Genomic DNA, 21,556 nt, shown 5'->3' with positions numbered 1-21,556 from the left:
TATAAGTGATTTGTGTTATTTATTATTACTCTCTGAAAGTATTATATTCGTTTTTGGTTTTAAAAACTATAGTATAACAAGATCTAATTTTTAAAATTGAAGATTTGTTAAATCGATTTCATGAATTTTATAAAAAAAGTTGCGATTTTCGGCGATTTTCTTTCAGAAATTGCGCTTTTTTAAACAATCTGGAAACCCTGATTGGCACCATGAAAACCATCTAGTGCACAGACTCGTGGCTTGTAGACCCAGGAAAAGTTTAATGCATGGTGACGTTTAGGTACAAGGTGGTCCAATATTCTTAGGCTCTTTCCCTATCAAAATTGCTATACCGCTTTTGTGTATTTTTTTCGCCTCATTTTGTCGCACAGTGCTATGTTTAGCGATAATTTGCAGCCATTTTTCTAATCTTTGTGATGGTATACACATACATACAAAATTCGATAATCCAATAAAAAGTTATATGAAGAGATTCAATTTAGCTGTTTTAACACGGTCCCGTAAAAGTTCACATTCCTGAAACACTATCATAGTAAGTCTTTAAAATCGATTGAAACAATTTGAACGTATTTTTGTGTTCCGGCGAAACACATACTTACAACATACTTAGAACTAGTAAATCATTTGGACACATAAGTAAATACACATGTATGTATGTTTGTGCATATCGTCACCCTCATGCCAGAAGCATGAATTTGCAAATTTGACTGTTTATAGTTATTTGGTTGACTTGATTAACCTTTGGATGTTCTATGTTATACCAAAACTCAGAATACCATTCGTACACGGTGCACAGTGTGCTTTTTGAACACTCCTTGCGAATTAATAGGTAGCGCTTTCGACAAAACCAAGATTTTGATATGAAATAAAGGATTTTGAAAGCTAATGTTATTTCCTTTCACGGAAAAATACTGTCATTGAGCCAAAAGTACTCCTTAGCCTTAAAAAAAATAATTAAAAATAGCGCTCTTCGAAAAAGATCTACAAAAACCACCGTATTTGTTACAAAAAATGCAATATGTAATGGATTTTTCAAATTCTCTATATTTTTTCGTTTATTAAATAGTGGAATCGTGTTTATCGTCTCAAAATCTATATTATTGGTATAATAAAACATTTAGGATATTACATGTTTTTTTCGAATAGCACTATTTTTGACAAATTTTTTTAAAGTTAAGGAGTAATTGGGGCTCAATGCCAATATTTTTCTGTGAAAGGGAGTTACATTAGCTTTCAAATCGATTTCGTTTCATATCAAAATGTTGCTACTATTAATTCGCAGGGAGTGTTACTGTGCGCCGTGTACTAAAACGGAAAGCACATATTTCACAATTTAAATTGCATAAATGTAGAGTTAAGTAAAAAAAAAATTTCAAACTTGATTTCCCAAAATTTTCATTTTTACACAGTCATGTTTCTGGCATACGGGCGACTATATCTATAATCTAACCAACCTTTTGAAAATCCACTAATGGGATGATACCGTTCGAAAAAGAAACGATCTCCCATTCGAGAGTTGAGAAATTGTTGTCCTATTATACATTGAAATGTCGGCCCAATAATAGATTCCGGTGCGTGTGCTTCTAATGAGCCACCAATAGCTAAATCTACATCATCAGGAAATGCGTAAAGCTTCTGCATTAATGCGATTTTCTGAAAACAAAAATCAAAATATGTTTCCATATTAAGTACACATATAAACAAACATACATAATACAGTAAAACCCGCTTAAGTACCTCACGAAAAATGTCAGCTGTTTGAGGTACTTAGGCGGGTTGGGTACTTAAAAGAACCCGCTTAAGTACCTCGATGCGGGTACTTAAGCGAACATAATTTGTGATGTAGTTACATCTTCTTGTTAACTTACATAAATAAGTCCTTGAATAAAACATGAACATTTAATGAAGTATACGTAATTTAAAACCAAGATCGTGGCATTATTTAAACACGTAAGCACATAAAGGAAAACTTTATTAAAAAACAGATTAAGCAATGTTATATCATTTTCACAAGAATTAAATTAAAAAGTCATTGATTATACATATATACAAACAGTGCATATCATTTTGGACGAAATTCAAAATGATATTATTTGCCACTTATTTTTATTTTTTAATTCTTAAAATTTTTCAATGAAAAAAAATTCGTTCCCTAACAAATACCACAGAAACTTGAAATATGAACTTAAAATTGTGCAGAGCACTGAAAAAAATTCATCAAAATTTCAAACCTGTTTTTCTGAAGTGTTAAATTTTTTTATGATTATACAGCTTTATAGCCAATTTAATTTTAGTGTAATAATGCGAAAGTTTCAAGTGGCTGATTTTTTAGAATTTTTTTGCCGAAGGTGTGAGCGCTGCCACTGAATTTCAAAATATGTAAATGTTTGAAGAAATTTAAAAAAAGCACTTAAAAGGGGAAAATTATAAGTTAAATGGTTAATGGGGTACGAAAAATGTAGGTACTAAGGCGGGTTGGGTATCAGAGACTGGCAAACAAAGCTGATTTTGTGACTATAAAAGCGCAGTTAGTCAACGACGTAGCGTAAACGTAGGTTGACGTACGTAGCAGCATATCAAATTTACTGTTGATAGAGAGAGAGAGAGAAGCAACGGCACGTCACCGCCATGCGGTGGTGAATTTTCGTTAACACGCGAATCTCATAAGGTAAATCGAGTCTGCGCCAACCTACGTCTACGCTAGTTTGAGCTTTAAGCCTGCTCACATAAAAAACGGGGGATGAACGAACACCAGCGCATAGCGTACAGTCATAGTTGCCAACTTGGTGCTTTAAGCACTAGATTTAGTGCTTTTTGAAAATTAAAACGCAAAAAAAAATTATTTAGTGCCTAGTGCCTTTTTTAGTGCTTTTTTTCTGAAGTAAAATTACTTCGAGATAGTTAAAACATGAAATAATTTGAAATTTTTAAGGCTGTGGCAGCACTGAATTTACAAGAACCTATAAATTTAAATGGACTAAAATACAACCATGATTGATAAAAAGCTGAAGTTGCAAACCCACCTTGTTAAATTCTATTCGCGTTGAAAATGCTAGTACGCAAGTAAGTTAAGTATTTCTTTTTTTCTTTTCTAATTATTTGTACAAATGTTTTTTTTTTTACCACCTGAGTAAAACACATCGTTTCTTGGTGCTGAATCCAAATCTGGCCTCACAATTGCTCTAGCACTAGAATTTTGAGATATCCTAACCTCAAAGTGCCATAAACACGGTTTTTAGCGATATTTGAGGTTATATAATGAAAACATCAAATTATTTGCTCATTTATAATTAGGGCATCATTTTCGTTTGATGCGATTCGATTTTTCTTTTTCGAGATATACCAGTTTTAATGTGCAGTACTTCGGTATTATGTTATGAAAAAAGCATCCCTTGATTCAAAAAAATTTGGTGCTTTTAGTGTGGTAAAAAGCTTTTTTTCCAAGTTTTTGGTGCTTTTTGAAAATCAAAAGATGGGAACACTGCGTACAGTGCTTGCAAATACAGCCACCACAAGTGAGCAATACTTATAACAGCTCATACTGATATTGACTTCGGCAAAACAGTATTCCGAATGAACGTGCACGAAACCAGCAATCGCCGTATTTGATCGACTGCCGAAAGCACGATACTGCATTAGGACCAGTGTTGCTAACTTTTGATTTTCAAAAAGCACCAAAAACTTGTGAAAAAAGCGTTTTACCACACCAAATGCACCACATTTTTTTGAATCAAAGGATGCTTTTTTCATAACGGTTTGTATTTAACAAAAGCAAAAAATTACCAATATTTACATACATAAATCAATACACAAAACTTTTTCGCTCATAACGATTGAATAGCCTCTATGCTATGATGACTCATGCTTATGATGTCGTACCGAAGTACTGCCCATTAAAGCTGATATATCTCGAGAAAAAAAATCTAATCGCAACAAACGAAAATGATGTCCTAAGTAGAAATGAGAAAAAAATTTGATGTTTTCATTATATAACCTCAAATATCGCTAAAAACCGTGTTTATGGCACTTTGAGGTTAGGATATCTCAAAATTCTAGTGCTAGAGCAATTGTGAGGCCAGATTTGGATTCAGCACCAAGAAACGATGTGTTTTACTCAGGTGGTAAAAAAAAAACATTTGTACAAATAATTAGAAAAGAAAAAAAGAAATAGTGCGGTCAGATGTGGATTCAACAAAAAATCAAAATTTGTACAAATAATTAGAAATGAAAACAAGTAAGAAAGTTTAAGTTCGGGCGGAGCCGAACATTAAATACCCGGCGCAAATATTAAATATATGTTTTCCACCTTTCCGAAAGCTACCGCTACATCGTAATTCGGGGTTTATCAATTTTGAGTAAACTAGCGTCCTTAAATTTCGAAATATTGAAGTTTCAAGCATTTCTAAAATTTACTGTTATATGAAAAGCGGTAATTTTAGTCCGATTTCAATAATTTTGAACGTTTTGCTTTTATGTGGCAAGCACAATAACCATACCGAGTTTGGTATAAATTGGTAGAACGGTTAACGAGATACATATATGTGATCATAAGTGGGCGGTGCCACGCCCATTTTTCAAAATTTTATCATAAACGTAACTATTTCTTGGTAAAGAATTGCTCCAAGCATCAATTTACAATAAATTAGCTTTAATATTTACTGCTTTATCGAAGATTTCGTATTTCTCTAAACTACCGTTATATGGGATGTGGGCATGGTTATTGTCCGATTTTAAAAATTTTTTTGGCCATTTGGTATGATGTACCAAAGCCAACAACTGTGCCAAGTTTGGAAGAAATCGGTGCAGCGGTTGCCAAGATATACACATGTAACCATAAGTGGGTAACAAGTGGCTACGCCCATTTTTCAAAAATTTATAATATTCTTATTTTTCGTCTAAAAATTATTGTAATTATCAATTTTGAGTGAATTATCTTCAGTATTTACTAAAATATCGCAGTTTTCGTATTTCTGAAAATTACCGTTATATGGGAGGTAGGCGTGGTTATTGTCCGATTTTGCCCATTTTCAATACCGTCCGTCCTACGCCCGAAAGAAGTACACGCACCAAGTTTCGTTACGATATCTTAATTTTTACTTTTACAGACGGACGGACAGACAGTCACCGCTTAATCGATTTCTCTTTTTATCCTGATCATTTATGTATACATTTGTCTATATCTATCTCGATTCGTTTTGCCTGTTACAAACAACCGTTATGTGAACAAAGTTATAATACCCTTGTGCACAAGTGCGCTCGGGTATAAAAATAAATACGTAACTTACCTGCGTACTAGCATTTTCAACGCGAATGGAATTCAACAAGGTGGGTTTGCAACCTCAGCTTTTTGTCAATAATGGTTGTATTTTAGTGCATTTAAATTTGTAGATTCTGGTAAATTCAGTGCTGCCACAGCTTTAAATATTTCAGGTTTTTACTATCTCGGAGTAATTTTAGTTCAGAAAAAAGCACTAAACCTAGTGCTTAAAGCACCAAGTTGGCAACTATGATTAGGACGGTTGCCGAAAGTAAGAGAGCTCATTTGGGCGGTTGCCGAAAGCATGAGAGCTCATTGGGACGGTTGGCGAAGGCAAGACGCCGCAGTTCGTTTGTAGCAGAAATCGTTTGACTTGTTGCTGAAAGCCATTTCATTTGTTGCTGAAGGCATGTTTGATGGGTTGCCGAAGTCATAATCCTGTATTTCAAAAACAATTAATCGCCATTTGCTTGTTTGAAATGAAGCATTGATATGTACATTAGCGTGGTCCAAAAATACATGTGAAAAAGTAAAGTCGGAATTTTTATGCTCTCACCCCCTAGGATAGTCCTATACCGAAAAAAGTATACCCTTATTTCTTTTTTTTTTAAATCAAAAAATATTTAGAAACCCCGAAAAATGCTATGGGGCGACAAATAAAAAATCGTTAGTATTAAAAAATGGTTAAATAAACAATTGGGTATGATTATTGAAAGTATCCTGAAGAGAACCGGAGTTTTCCGATCGAAAAATATTGATTTTCAAGAATTCTATACCATTTCTACAAAAAATTGTATTTTTCCCATATAAAAATACATGGAAAACTTTGAGCGCTTTGAGCGACCTCTAAATATTTTTTGATTTCAAAATAAAAAAACAGGGGTATACTTTTTTCGATATAGAGCAATCCTAGGGGGTGAGAGCAGTACAATTCCGAATTTGCTGTTTTTGGACTACCCTAATGTACATACATACCTACAGTGACGGGCAAAAATGGAAGAATGGTGTTTCGTTTTTAATATTTTTGATGTTTTTCAAGCTAGTATTTTTTTGATATTTTCTTATAAAATCATGGTTCATGCTTTAACAAAAACTATATAAATCACACTTTCAAAGTTTATACAGAACTTAGAAAAATTCATACCAAAAAGTAGCATTTACATATGCAAATGCGTATAAAAGCTCGTAAGTGCTGAAAATATTATCGCACAACACGTCCGTGCACTACAATTTTTGTACAAGACTGAATATATGTATTACAAAAATTCCACTTCAAATTTATCAAAAAATGTACTCAAAACAACAAAAACGTGTTCCCGCTTGCAATTCGCTAGAATTTGAATTTATTTGTGGAAATTTATGACTATGCATGAATTGTTCACACTGAATCACTCGTACAGCTTGCATACTTCATGAATGCATACAACCGATTTTACTGGGTTTCGCTGCCTTCTAAAGCAGAGCGTGTATGTATACGCCCAGGTCTGCTTTACAACATTCGTCGTGCTTTCGGCAACAAGACAAATGGCTTTCAGCAACAAGTCAAACGACTTCTGCAACAAATGAACTGCGGCGTCTTGCTTCCCCAACCGTCCTTCAGAGAACTTATATTTATAGAGAAGGTCCAAGAACGAATCAGCGTGGAAACTGTCAAATACCAACAAAACTGGCTAAGCGCATTTTAAGAGCGGCCAGCCAGAGACAATCGAATTTTAACAGAGCCCAGCCAGAAGCAAAATCAATTTAACAGAAATCAAAGCAAATGCATGTTTTTCTTGTTAGACGCGAAATGTTGACGAATTTTAGGGTTTTTACAACGCTTTTATTGTTCTTTAAATTGGTTAATTATTTAAAATAAATGCATGCATAGGTCGAAATATGTAATATGTACATAGGTATTGTGTACATAATATTGTGTATATAAATTTTGTTCAAGCCACATTGACCCACCTGTACAAAAATTGTGGCGCGTCATGGACAAAAATTTTACAATTTCGGACCGAAAAATATGAAAACGAGCTAAGTTGCCAAGTTACATCTGTGAACTTCCGATAAAACCACATATTTTTGTGATTTTAGAAGTTTTGATTTAATTAAAAAAAAATCAATGTATTTTCCTGCAGAAAACGTACACTTTTATTTAATGTTTATTAAAATTACATCTCAAAAACTAGTTAATGATTGAAATATTGATATGGAACATAGAAATAGAGTGTTTTGCCAAAAATTACCAACAATTTCCAAATTTCGAGATAACTTATTTTACTGGATATAGAGAAATAGTTGCCACTTTTCACTTGGCTGGCCGAGATTTCTTCATTTTAAGATTTTAGAATTTTTGTGTCGGTAGCTTGTAGGTGATGAATTTGCGGGGAGATGTGCTGCGGTTATTTTTATGAATGAATTTACTTGGCCTTGAGAAATACGCGCATGCGGTTATGAAAGAAATAGTTATTGTTGGATTTGAGTATGCGTGTAATTATGTGCATATGTATGTATGCTGCCGTCAGTTGTAAATATGTACATTTGTGTGTATGTGCGCAGTATTTTGGCAGTAATATGCACATACATACATATATATGTATGCATGTAAAAACGTCATCAGTTAATGGAGTACGTATGTACATACGTATGCATGGCGAAATGCATTTTCATTTGACTCCAAAACTATATTCGTATATGAAATAAAGTCTACTCTAAGTTTAAGTTTGTCAGTCCCAAATAAGAAGAAAGTTAGTTGCATCTTTTTTTCACAGATGCCTAGTCCACTGAAAGTGATATGAAAAAGCTGTAACTAACTTTAGTGTCGACTTTATTTTAACTATGAATATGTCCCATTATTTACATATAATACGAGTATAGCAGTGAAAAATGATAATCCACAGGTTTTCTCAATATAAATAACTTTTCGACAAAAACAACTTGGAAGTTAACGCGTGCAGTGCAATCAATGCATTTGTATGTTTTTTGTCAATGTATCCATCTTTGAACTGGATGTGTGAGAAAACTAAGGCAGGTGGAAAACTGCAGTTTGTTGCATTGAAAATAGCGTACCTATAACTACCATTAGAATCGTTAAAAATATAAAAGCCGATTTTCTTCGCTTTTAATGCCGACATCAAATCACCAAAGTGCGCATTTGCGTTTTTTGGTCAAAGTGTCCATCTTTAAAGCGAATTTGGGGAAAAACTAAGGCAGCTAGAAAACTGTGGTTTGTTGCATTGAAAATAGCATAGCATCTACCATATAAATCGGTAAAAAAGTTAAAGTCGATTTTTTCAACTCAAATGCCGACGGCAAATCACCAACGAATTTGCCAATTGCATACTACATATTTGCATAACTTTCACATTTTAGATTCACAAAATTGTATCTCTCGCATACATATGCATGTACACAATACCTATAGGTATTACATATTTCGACCTATGCATGCATTTATTTTAAATAATTAACCAATTTAAAGAACAATAAAAGCATTGTAAAAACGTAAAAAGCCGTGAACATTTCGCGTCTAACAAGAAAAACATGCATTTGCTTTGATGAGACAATTTCTGTTAAATTGATTTTGCTTCTGGCTGGGCTCTGCTAAAATTCGATTGTATCTGGCTGGCCACTCTTAAAATGCGCTTTGCCAGTTTTGTTGGTATTTCACAGTTTCCACGCTGATTCGTTCTTGGACCTTCTCTATAAATATACGTTCTCTGTTGTGCCTGTAGCTGAGTGCGCAAACAGTGTTGCCAGAACTTTTTGGACGAACCGGCTAAATTGGCAAATAAAACCGGCTAAAAACGGCTAAAATGTTTCAACTAAATTTCACATGTTTTATTTAAATAAATCACGAGTAAAAAGACTCTTTCTTGGAGAGAAGTTATAAATTCGAGCCGAAAAAAATTTTTCCAGCAAGAATTTGCAATTAGGAAAAACATATGATTGTGGCACATGGTTGGATTTTTTGTCGACGATAATTTGAGTAAACAAGTTCGTTAAATTTAAAAATTTACAACTGGATCGATTTTAAAATGAAAAATGTAAGTTAATACTTGTTTACTTAATTAATTTAGTTAATTCCAATGCTTTGAAAGGTACTCGGAAAAAAACTGTATTCTTAAGAAATTGAAACGTATGTTGAAGAAAGTCAGACTGACAAGATATATACACGTAGATCCTGTTTTTTGCTCCTCTGAAAGAATTTTAAAAATTCTATAAAAATTTAAAAATTCTATAAGAATTTGCGTTCGTACAGAAAATTGCAAGTTTCTCTACATGAGAGAGAATTTGGGAGCATTTTTTCTTACTATCTGATATTTTGAGTGATAATTCTCGCTGGATTTTCGACGAACAAACCTATTGTCTTCCCTACAAAGCCTTTTCAGACTGACCGATTCTCAATACACTCAAATAGAAACCAATACACATAAAAAACGCTGTGAAAATTTCACTTCAATTTTAAGGCAGTAAAACAACGACCTTAAGTTAACATCAACCGAGGCCATATGTTGACAAGGGATGCAAAATCACAGTTACACAAAAGAACTGGTCAGATTTTTCAGAAATCCCTTCAATTCTGATGTAAAATATGATGCCACAAGACTGCAGATCTCCCATTTAGATGACCGGTCATATGACCGGCAGATGTCTCGTAGGATTCCCAGGGAGTTTTGCTTTATATAGAAATTTGTGCTCTTTTATTCTCATTTTGACTCACTTCAGTGTTGGTTCCTTTAATTCAAGTTGGCATTCGGTTTTTGGAATTTATTTAAATAAGTTCTCAGCAAAAAAGTTTGTTTAAAAAAATACATATGTGTACATAGTGCTTGAAAATATAAATTTTTCCCTTACCTTAAACCTTTGGGAGTGGGCAAAAATTGTGTTTTTTAATTTAGGCAGAATTGAATATGCGCTATCTGGGAAGACAATATCTACATGTAATATTTATTCTGTTTGTTGGCACTATATCCAAACACAAACGCATCTTAAGTGTCTTAACAGGGAAACTATTTCTTATTTTCTAAGTTTGCGAATAAAACTTCACACTTAAAATTAAGACATTTATAACAAACATTTTATGAAGAGAATCCCTTCTTCGTTTAAAATAAAAATAAGCGAAATCGGCCCAATTTCATACAACCCTGCCTGACATGAAAATTTTCTCCACGATAAGGCTAGTAGCCATTTCTAACAGATTTTGGGTCGCCTAGTCAAAAATGGAAACATATATATTTACATATTTAAAATTTAAGAAAACAAGGCAAGTAGCAAAATCGGCTAAAAACAGCTAATTTTTTTCTGCAAAACGGCTAACAAATCGGCTTCCGGCTAAATCGACATTTCTCCGGCTGTTTGCTATCGCAACCGGCTAAATCTAGCCGGAATACGGCTAAAATGGCAACACTGTGCGCAAATATGCTAGCTACAATTACCCAGCCAGAACGTATCCGAAAATGGAAACAATTTCGTAAAAAAACCTGATGTTACATCCGTTTTCCGATTCCGTTTTCGGACGTTTTTCAGACCAGTTCTCCCACTTAAGTGTTCATCCGAAACGTATGTGCAGAAAACTATCGAAAATGGTTGTAAAACGGATGCGCTTTCGGCTGTTTTCCTGAAATTTGTCTGATTCAATTTTTCGATTTCATTATGAACTTCACAGAAACTTGTTCATAGGTACAGGAAACCAAACAAAACACAAATTTAAGATTCAGCAATTATTTCAACTTGAATGACTAATTTTAATGTGTTGCTTCTGACGGAATGCGAACCTGGGACCTCTTAAAAGCTACCAAATAGTAGCACACTTTTCTGTACACTCAGCTACTGGCGAATACGTATACATGTTTTCAAATGCTCAGTTTGGACAAATATTTTAAAATTATTGTTTTGAAATAAGATGACATTCTTCGGATACGAAAAATTAACAAATATGGAAATCGTTTTCTGAACGTTTGCGGATACGAAAAATGTACGAAAACTGCACTGTTGGCAAAAGTACGTTTCTCTGCTAGCTGGGTAGTTGCGGCCGAAAGTGTCCAAGTTCAAATCGCACTATGCATATGCAGTACATATAATTAAAAAATTTTTTTTTTCTTTTTTTTTTTTGAATTATGAAAAAGGATCTGTGAAGTGCACAACGAAAAAAACTGGTACTTTTACAGGCAACAAGTTACGCAGCGGGAGTAAATTGTCACCTCCTAGGACAACTCCATGTTAATTGTGACAGTAGAAAGCTGGGTGGTAGATTTCCGAGGTCCGGTATTCGACTGCCGAAAACTGGTGAATTCACTAGTTCTGTACTAGTACTTTCCGCTGCAGGGTATAGATACATACATATATACATACATATGTATGTGTGCGCGGATATGAAATGCAGCCCTTCGTTTTAATGAGTTTTCTTCTAAGTAATACATACATCCATATATACAGTGACGAACAAAAGTATTGGCACAGTGAATTATTCGCCATATATGCAAAGTTTTTTATTCTAATTTATTTTCGATAATTTTTTATAAAAATATAGTTAATTCTATACCAGAAAACGTTATAATAAAAACTCTAAACTTTGTGCAAAACTCAGGAAAGTTCATTAAATTTGCACACTAATTTGTAACTTTTTATTAAAATTTTTTAGAAAAATTCTAAGTATGCAGTTTTATAGCCCATTCAAATTTAGTATAACAAAGTGCAAGTTTAAAGTCCCCAGAAAATCGCGTTGATTTTTGGCAATTTTTTTAGTGGAAGGTGTTGCTCATTTTCTCCATACAAAAAATAATTGTCGAATTACTTTGTATGGAAGAACATGCGTGAAAAAAAAATTACCAAAAATCAATGCGATTTTGTAGCGACTTGAAACTTGCACTTTGTTATACTAAATTTGGGCTATAAAACTGCATACTTTGAATTTTTCTAAAAAATCTGAATAAAAAGTTGCAAATTAGTGTGCAAATTTAATGAATTTTCTTGAGTTTTGCACAAAGTTTAGAGACTTTATTATTATATTTTCTGGTGTACAATGAACAATATTTTTATAAAAAATTATCGAAAATAAATTAGAACAAAGAACTTTGCATATATTGCGAAAAATTCACTGTGCCAATACTTCTGTTCGGCACTGTATATGTTGTTATTCTATTTACGTGTGTATAATTTTGGTTTCTTATTAATATCCTTATAATGGCGAATCGAAACATTTAAAAGAAATAAAAAATGTATATGTATTATTCTTTCTGCTTTTCTTTACTTTCAGTCTTGACCAGACGCCCACTTTTCTGATTAGTCAATCTTATCCTCACGAAGTTCCATTTATTATATATTGTAGCAAACAAGGTATGTATTAAAAAGTATTTAACTAAATCGTTTAATAGAAAATTATAAATCGAGTGGCTCATTTACGATGTTTTCAATGTGCTAAGTAACAAGTTAAGTTGACTGCCATCACGGCCGGTAAGAAACCGCAAGCAAAGGGCAGACAACCATCCAGGAAGCTGCCTCCTGTCCCTGAGTCGAAGCTGAAGTTCAGCGAGAAGCAGGTCAGTAAATTGCTACCCTGATCAAGCGTAAACTAAAGCGCTCTGCTGCGATTACAATCCGTAAACGTGAAAACTTGGTGGATGCTGAGAAATATCAAACAAGAAAACTCTGTGATGGACGCCGTGAGATGAAGTTGCGCCGTGTGGCAAAAAAACGCGGCCAATTCTACGTGCCTAAAAAATCCATATTGGCTTTTGTGATCCGTATCCGCGGTATCAACGAAGTTGCACCAAATGCGCGTAAAGTTTTACTGTAGTTCCGTTTTCGCCACATTAGCCACGGTTTGTTCATCAAATTGAACAAGGCAACCATTAATATGCTATGTATGCCGAACCCTATATGGGGTTATCCAAATCTTAAATCAGTTCGTGAATTGATGTACAAACGTGGAATTGTCAAGCACAACCATCAACGTGTCGCAATCTCTGACAGCTTTGTGATCGAACGCAATTTACGCAAAGCGCACGAAATTCAGTGCGTTGATTATTTGGCGCACGAAATATTTACTGTTGGAACCCACTTCAAGAAAGCCTCCAACTTCCTGATGCCATTCAAGCTCAATACATAAACCCGAGGCTGGCGCAAGAAGGCTAATCACTACGTTGAGGTTGGTGATTTCGGTAGCCGTGAGCATAAGATCAACAAACTGCTGCGCAAGATGGCTTAAAGGAATTGTTTTTTTTTTGTATTTAAGGCGACAATCTAATTTGGCACATCTTCAAAATGCATATACTCCAACTGAGAAAATAATGACAATTATAATTTATTTAGATGCATATTTTAGCTAAATGTTATATCGTCGCCTGGATAAAAGATTGTCACAAGTTACTTTCGGTAACTATGTACTTTTCGGAATGCTATGTACTAGTTCACGAAATTCTTAAATTATCTTATTTTGTTAGTTTAGTGTCAGCCATTTATGAGTTTAATAACATTTTGTCGTAAACATTTGTCAAAAAATTTGCAGTAAGTTTTAATGATATACGCCAAAATGTGATAACAATTTTTTATAAATTAACGATACTTTTTACTAATCAGCCTAATCGTGAGTTTCGCCCGAACAAAATTTCGCCAACAATCTTTTCATCCACCTTCAGTGAATACACGCAAACGAAAAAGTGACCCGGTTCTAGAAAATGAAACTCATGATTAGGCTGAATATGTCGGAAACTAAAGAAGAACAGGTAACTCTATTTGAAAGATCTTGATTAGTTTAGTACGACAGCAATACTAACGCAATTTGTGCCCAATAGCCGAAAACATTTTAGTCAATTACTCAGAAATTAAAGAAGATATCCAAAAACCAGTTAACAAAAAATCGAAATATCTTACTTTAAAATATATAACTGCATCTATAACTACAAATTGTCAAAATGACGCTTCCGGCAATTTTCCATCCAAGCGACGATATTTGAATGTTCCTCGCATAATTTCGAGCCTGTATGTAAATTTTCGGGAAAAAAGTTAAAAAGTATATTCATCTGCTGAAAAGATATTTTCGCAGATTCACAATTTATTTAAAATAAATCTATCAGCCCTATCTCCAATTCCATGTGAATAAATTTCTCCAGTGCATAAATAATTTTCACCACATTAAATAGCTGCACAACACCCTAACTGCCGAAAAAGTGTTGCTTGCAACACTAGACCTTTATGGGGACCAAATTTGGCGAAAAAAACAGCTAAGTTTGTTTACTGGATATACTGAGCTCCTGATCGCCAGAACACAAATAAACGAGCTTAAGCAAAGTGTCGGCTTTTATAGCATTTTTTTACAACGTTTGGCAATTTTGGCAATATGCAAGACAAGGACAAACTTACGTTACCATAATGAACTGTCAAAATATGAAAGCATTGCCAGACTAAACTTACACAAAAGCATTGCCAGACTTACATAAAAGCTTTATACAATAACAACGACAGTCTTTCTTAGTTTAAAAATTCATCTCTTATAGAGCAAGAGCCAGCGACGGCCAGACCTTCGTTATTTTATAAAGGCTGAAAGCTTCTCTATGTATGCTCCCAACACAGGTAATAACAAACCCAGACTATGAAATTTGGATAGTGGTGGCTTTGGCAGGTACCAGGTAGTAAAGGTGTATAAAATACCACCTCAAATTCATGATAGTATAAAGGTCAGTATTTATATATCTTACTCGTAATAACATTAGAAACAACGTCGTTCATTGCCAGATACTTAGCATGGTTCCTACCCCTTGCCAGACACCCTTAAACCATGAAAAATTTAAGTTCTACTTTCGTTATAGTATAAAAGCTGATGTTTCCTCACTTGCCAGACCATTTTGATAGTTCCTTTATCTTGACAGACGCTTTAAAGGCGTAGGTGCGAGCATGAAAAAACTGATAAAAATTATACTTTGTTAGTTACTTATCGGAGACGGCGGTCCTTACAAGTTGAATTCCAATTTCTTACAAAATTTGTGAATGCCAATGGCTATTCGCTTTGCCACAAAGCCTATTTTTTGCAAAATTTTATAAGAAATATAAACATAAAATTAGCCTAAAATTCTATAAAAAGAGTATATTTGAGAAAAAAATCTTTAGAATAAAATGTCCATGTCCACAAAATAAAATCTAATAAGTTACTTAATTATGTGTTGGAACCTTACGGACTTTTTTTAAATTAAATTTAATTAAAATTTCGATATTGTATTAAGAACTTATTGCTTACCATAGGAGGGAAAAATTATTTTTATAACACTGTAGGGAATATTTCAAGTTTCCAAATTACCCAAAAAACGCCGAGACACGTAACTTTAATTTTGGATCCTAGATTATGGATCCATATGCCGTTTGAATTAGAATATTATTATGCATATAATAATATAATAATAATAAATTGGCGCTTACACATGCATATGTTAGTGTTTGGCCGAGCTTCTCCGCCGACTTGTGCCGTGCGCCTTGATGTTGTCACACAAAGCGGAGTGACCTACAGTTTTACGCCGACTCCGAACGGCGATTGTATTTTTATGAGAAGCTGTTTTTTCATGGCAGAAATACACTCGGAAGTTTGCCATTGCCTGCCGAGGGACGACCGCTGTTAAGAAAAAACCTTTTTCTATATTTTTTGCGATGTTGCTTTGACCAGGGCTTGAACCCAGGTGCTGATGAGTGAACGCGCACTGCTTACCATTACACCACATCGGCCTATGCATATATATGACAAAAAAAAATTTGCAATGTACTGTTTTAATATTACCAGCGCTGTAAGTCCGATGATAAAGCTCACAATTTATGAAACTTTAAAAAAAATTATTAAACGTCAAAAATTTTAAATAACCCTAGCTGTTTTTTTGTATCACGGTTGGTTCTGTACTTGTAATGGTATATTACCATGGAAGACCTTTTAATTTGAGCCGTTTGTAAAAAAGTGATAAGAAAATAATATTGTTTTCTGAGGAGACATTAAAAAAATGTCAAACTGTTTTGAAAGCCAAAAAAAACATAACCTTAAATATAAAGATGTTATTTTGCCTGATGAATATACAGACAGTGGTTATCACCGGGAATGCTATCAAGCATTCACAGGACTTATGACAAAATTTTCCACCAGTGTACTTCCAGACAATTTACCGCCAGCTATGCCGTTGATACCTGAGTTGACCACCGAACCATCTAATTTTCAGCCAATATCAACAATATCTTGGACATCAAAACCAACTTTAACTTTTCAAAGATTTTTTTCTCAAATATACTCTTTTTATAGAATTTTAGTCTAATTTTATGTTTATATTTCTTATACAATTTTGCAAAAATAGGCTTTGTGGCATAGATAAAAGCCATTGGCATTAACAAATTTTGTAAGAAATTGGAATTCAACTTGTAAGGACCGCCGTCTCCGATAAGTAACTAACAAAGTATAATTTTTATCAGTTTTTTCATGCTCGCACCTACGCCTTTAAAGCGTCTGTCAAGATGAAGGAACTATCAAAACCGTCTGGTAAGTGAGGAAACATCTTTTGATAGTTCCCCAAGTGACATATATAAAAATCAGCTTTTATACTATGACGAAAGTAGAACTTAAATTTTTCATGGTTTAAGGGTGTCTGGCAAGGGGTAGGAACCATGCTAAGTGTCTGGCAATTAACGACGTTGTTTCTAATGTTATTACGAGTAAAATATATAAAAACTGAACTTTATACTATCACGAATTTGAGGTGGTATTTTGTACACCTTTACTACCTGGTACTTGCCAAAGCCACCACTATCCAAATTTCATAGTCTGGGTTTGTTATTACCTGTGTTGGGGGCATACATAGAGAAGCTTTCAGCCTTTAAAAAATAACGAAGGTCTGGCCGTCGCTGGCTCTTGGGCTATTTCATAATTGCAAAAAAAAAACAAATTAAGCATATACAACTTTTTCATGCCAAGTATGAATAAATTCTCTAAATGGCTAAAAAAAGGATAGGGGCAATTTTAAATTTATGTGGCCAAAAAAAGTATGTGGTATGTAGCTAAATCTAGCCACCAAAGAACTAAAACGGCAACACTGATGATAAATTTGTTTGCATTTTTCACTCACGATAAAAGAATGCAAAAATTGATTTGGAATATTATCGATCGCGATAAATCTCATAAATGAATGAAAACGAATAATCATAAATGAGAGTTTCCGAACCCTGGTTGTTGGGCATTTAACTAGATGTTGTTAGGCGCGCCTGCTATTCTTTTGGGGTTTGTAGCGAACAATCCGGCTACAGGGTGGAGTTGTGCAGTGGTAAATCACAAATCACGTCGAAATACCTTAAAAGCCAGTTTCATGAAAGCAATTTAAAGAAAATTTATTTTTTTTACTTGAATTTAATATGTAACCTGACAGAAAAAAAATAACTTTTAACTCAAATTGCTTTCGTCTGAAATAAGTCTGTGTATGTACATATATAGGATTTCCGTTGAACAATGATACGCACCCATTTTGAAATTGCCACCCGTTATACTATAAAGCTTCTAGGACAGATTCACTATAGAACCGGATCCAGTGTTGCCACTAAAAAGGTTTTCCCCTACCACTTTTCTTCTTAAATCCGACCAAAATCGTTTACAACCTACCAAATAAATTTTAATTACAAAAAAGGCATTCTGGAAGCATACTATTCATTTATTTAAGATTAATGGTGCATTTACATGGTACGAAGCCCTAAGAGCTGTTGATATGTTAAAATAGAGGGACTACATGTTCCAATGAGGAATTCAATGATATCGAGTGGGATGCATATAATACATTTTTTCATAAGAAAAATTATGGGGAGATACTGTAAAGATACTGTTGTGAAACTGTTAAGCATATGAAATTATAGAAAGTTGGATTTTCATACATCTTCCCATAAAAAGTTAAGAGATGCAGAGATACCAAGGAGGTTTTTGCCCATTTTGATGCCTTTTTAATATAAAAACCCACCGAAAAGGAGGAAAGCGGCAACTCCGCCATTCACATACATGTCAAAAGTATGAATTTTAAAAATTAAAAACAATAAACAAACAAATTCAAAACAAAGAAATTCTTTGTACTAGAACTTTTTAAATAGAAGCCACTCACGTTTAGTAGACAATAAAAATACAAAAAACTATGATAACAAACTTAAAACAAGACATTACAGAATGTTTTAATGAGCTTTATATCACATTTACGTAAAAGTAAGCCTATATTTTCCAAGCTGGCAAAGAAATGAAAATGTGTATTTTTTGTTGTTTACACAAAGACTTGCCAAATATACATATAAGTCAAAATTATAGAAGGCATGTATACTTCTCCTTTTAATTTTTTGATACAGTTCATGCTTCTTTCTGGCTTTTACAAATGCAGGGATACCGCACTTATTTCGGTACAATATGATCGTAATATATTTTCAATTCGAAATCAAAGCAAAATATCACACGAAAATGTTTGCGATTTTAGAACCATTAGTGAATATTTGCAAACTACTGCAAATAACAGAGTGCCATATCTTAAAAGGTGCAGAGAATTAACGAAACAAACAAGCATTTTACGGCTTCATGTTTCCTTCAGCCGCATTGCTATTTTTTCTAACTTTTCCTTTTGTTTAGCGCTGTAACCGCTTAAGTTATATATTTTAATTTATACATGTGAACTATTTTCAATGATCATTTTTTCATTTGCTCCTGAATTTTGGGTACACTTTCTTATAGTACCTCTCATTCTTTTTTATATTACATATATACACTTCGAAGTTCGGGATAGTATTTTGATATACCAGCAATATATGTAAAAGTAGTGGCGGCTGCTGTAGAGCATTACGCAGAGCCTGAGTTCAAGCCCAGTTTTTTCTAATAGTGGTTGTCCCTCTGTTGGTAATAGTAAACCTCCGAGTGTATTCTGTCATGGAAACAGCTTCTCATTAAAATACAATTTTCCTTTACTTTGTGTGACAAAATCACGCACTCCGCATATCGGAGGATAAGCTAGGCCAAACACTAACATATTGTTTAAGAGCCAATATGTATATCGTCGTTTAAAGTACAAAAGCGCGTATCGTGGTTCTGCAAAATTTCGAAACTGAAATTTGTACCAAAAAAGATATTTCGTCACCGGAAGCTCCTGACATCAAGCACTTAGCCATTTATAATAAAATATCGATACTTAGACATAAGGAGAAGAGATAGTAAAGTTTAAAAGAGAGAACCGTTTTTAATTAGGACTCTCTCCTATAAAATTAAGGCAACCTCACATACGAGGTTTTGCATTTTCTTGATGCGCGGTTTTGTACTTTAAACGACGATATGCAGAAGTATTGCATACATATTTTGGTGCCTTTTTAAGTATAAAATCCACTGATAAGTCGGCATCCCTATGATTTCAACTTATGCCAAACGTTTCGTAAACAAGCAATTCTGAACAAAAAACCGTTTTTCCACAAAAAGGTTTAAATGGAAGCATTACAAATATGGAAAAATAGCAATCCACAAGGCTTTATTGGCAGTAGGTTAGGGCTGCCAGGTGTCCTGGTCCACACATAAATTGTCCTGGTTTTAGTGATGGTGAATGCAGACACTCCTCTAATTTTTAGCAGATTCTGCTATGAAAAAAAAGGTTAAGCTTTCTGCCAAATTGATAACGAAACGTTTTTTCTAACATGTTGAATATTTGGTGAGCTGACCTTCTTGCTGTTTCGTTTATTTGGTTAAAATCTCAATTTTTTTCAGGCAAATGCAAAAAAAGTGCAAGTTCCTGAACAGGTACAAGGGTGAAGGGTCATACATAATTTCAGGAGCTAAACTTCTTATCAAAAAGGCCTTTCTTTCCTTTCTCCTTCATTCTTTTTTGTGGAGTGGCACAAATTGAAGGGCTTCTGCTTTCGCTACTCAAAAAAGAGCTTTCAGAAGGTCTTTTGTAGGACGCCTTCTGAAGAAGTTCTTTTAAAGTTTTTGTTAATTCATAAAAATCATACTTCTTTAAGGAATTTATTTAAGGTTCATATCAAAAAGTTTTATTTAGACTTTAAATGCCTATTTGCAATGCTAAGTAATATAAACATTTATTTAAGTACATTCGCGTAAATTGTAAATAGGAAACACCTTTCTAGGAAGAATGCAGGGAAGCACTCCTTCAGTCCTTGTTGGGTAAGCCTTTAAGAATGGCTTCACTTAAGACAGCCTACTTAAATTATCTTCAGGTTATATAAAACGGCAAAAATGGATCATGAAGCGCGTTGTAGGATATGCGGAAATTTGCTAGAGGTGGTACGTCACCGTCACGAGAAATTTGTTCTTTTATGATTAAAAAAATTCAGAACTTGAGCATTTCATGACCATCAATCATTCAGCTCTACGGATTGTGCCACAATAATACGTTGCTTATAATATCTGAATCAAAGCAACTGTACTTACAGGGAATATATTGGCACCATATTCACTTGTATCTTCGTTTTTGATTTGGATGGTAAGTGTCCTGGTCGAAGGGTTCAGGATTATCGCAGCGCTACAGTAGGTCCTTTTTAAAGCAAATTTAACAAAAAAATAAGCTTCTAGTTTCGAAGCTAGAAAAAAATAAGTCAAAATTGTTAAATATATATCGCTTTCATTAATTTCTTCATAGAGTTGGTGCTTCTTTTATAGGAAAATTCATACGGCTTATGAACAGATTCATACCATGTAAATGCACTTTGTACATTTTAAAACAAACAAGAAATAAATAAATTCAGATAGAGTCTTAGGTACAGAGATGAGATCATTTAAAATTTATTGGTTGTATGAATTATATACATATGTACATGTTATGTACCAATAAGGTGACTTTCTTAAAAGTAAATTTAGATCATTTAATTACACATGCAAATCTTTAGCAGCTGTCCACACGTAGTGCGGGTCATTATTGTTTACAAGTTCCTTGTATAATATTATGCTATTGATACTGTCAATCTTCCGGAACCTGCACCCGCTACAGCGTTCGCGACCCTCCTACCCTCAAGGGAAGAGTGGAAGCATGACGTTGTAAGTAGTGGAGAGTCCATCCATGTATACACAGATGGCTCAAAGTTCGAGGGAAGGGTTGGAGGAGGTGTATATTCCCATCACCTGGGAATCTCCCTCAGCTTTCGTCTCCCGGACCACTGTAGCGTTTTTCAAGCTGAACTGATGGCAATCGTCAGGGCCACGAAACTGGTAAAGTGTGATATGATACCCCAAGTTGATATCTATATCTTCACTGACAGCCAGGCGGCAATAAAGTCCCTCACGAAGCAGTCGACAACCTCCATGGTAGCCATGAAATGCCGCGCATCTCTTAACGA

At 34.1% G+C, this 21,556-nt stretch overlaps 1 protein-coding gene and 1 pseudogene across 1 annotated transcript in view; one reads left to right on the top strand and one right to left on the bottom strand.

Annotated features, from left to right (window-relative positions):
* Positions 1–21,556, bottom strand: part of LOC118749549 (peroxidase) — a 573,769-nt gene that overhangs the window by 162,457 nt on the left and 389,756 nt on the right. The window contains exon 7 of the mRNA XM_036484356.1: positions 1,455–1,653. Coding sequence (XP_036340249.1) covers positions 1,455–1,653 — 199 coding nt within the window. The remainder of the gene's footprint in view (positions 1–1,454; positions 1,654–21,556) is intronic.
* On the top strand, positions 12,648–13,460 carry LOC118750092 (annotated as a pseudogene).

The sequence above is a fragment of the Rhagoletis pomonella genome, unplaced genomic scaffold (genome assembly GCF_013731165.1).
Source record: "Rhagoletis pomonella isolate Grant_MI unplaced genomic scaffold, Rhpom_1.0 Rhpom_scaffold_00001, whole genome shotgun sequence".
Classification (NCBI taxonomy): Eukaryota; Metazoa; Arthropoda; class Insecta; order Diptera; family Tephritidae; genus Rhagoletis; species Rhagoletis pomonella.
This window is presented reverse-complemented; position numbering and strand designations above follow the sequence as displayed.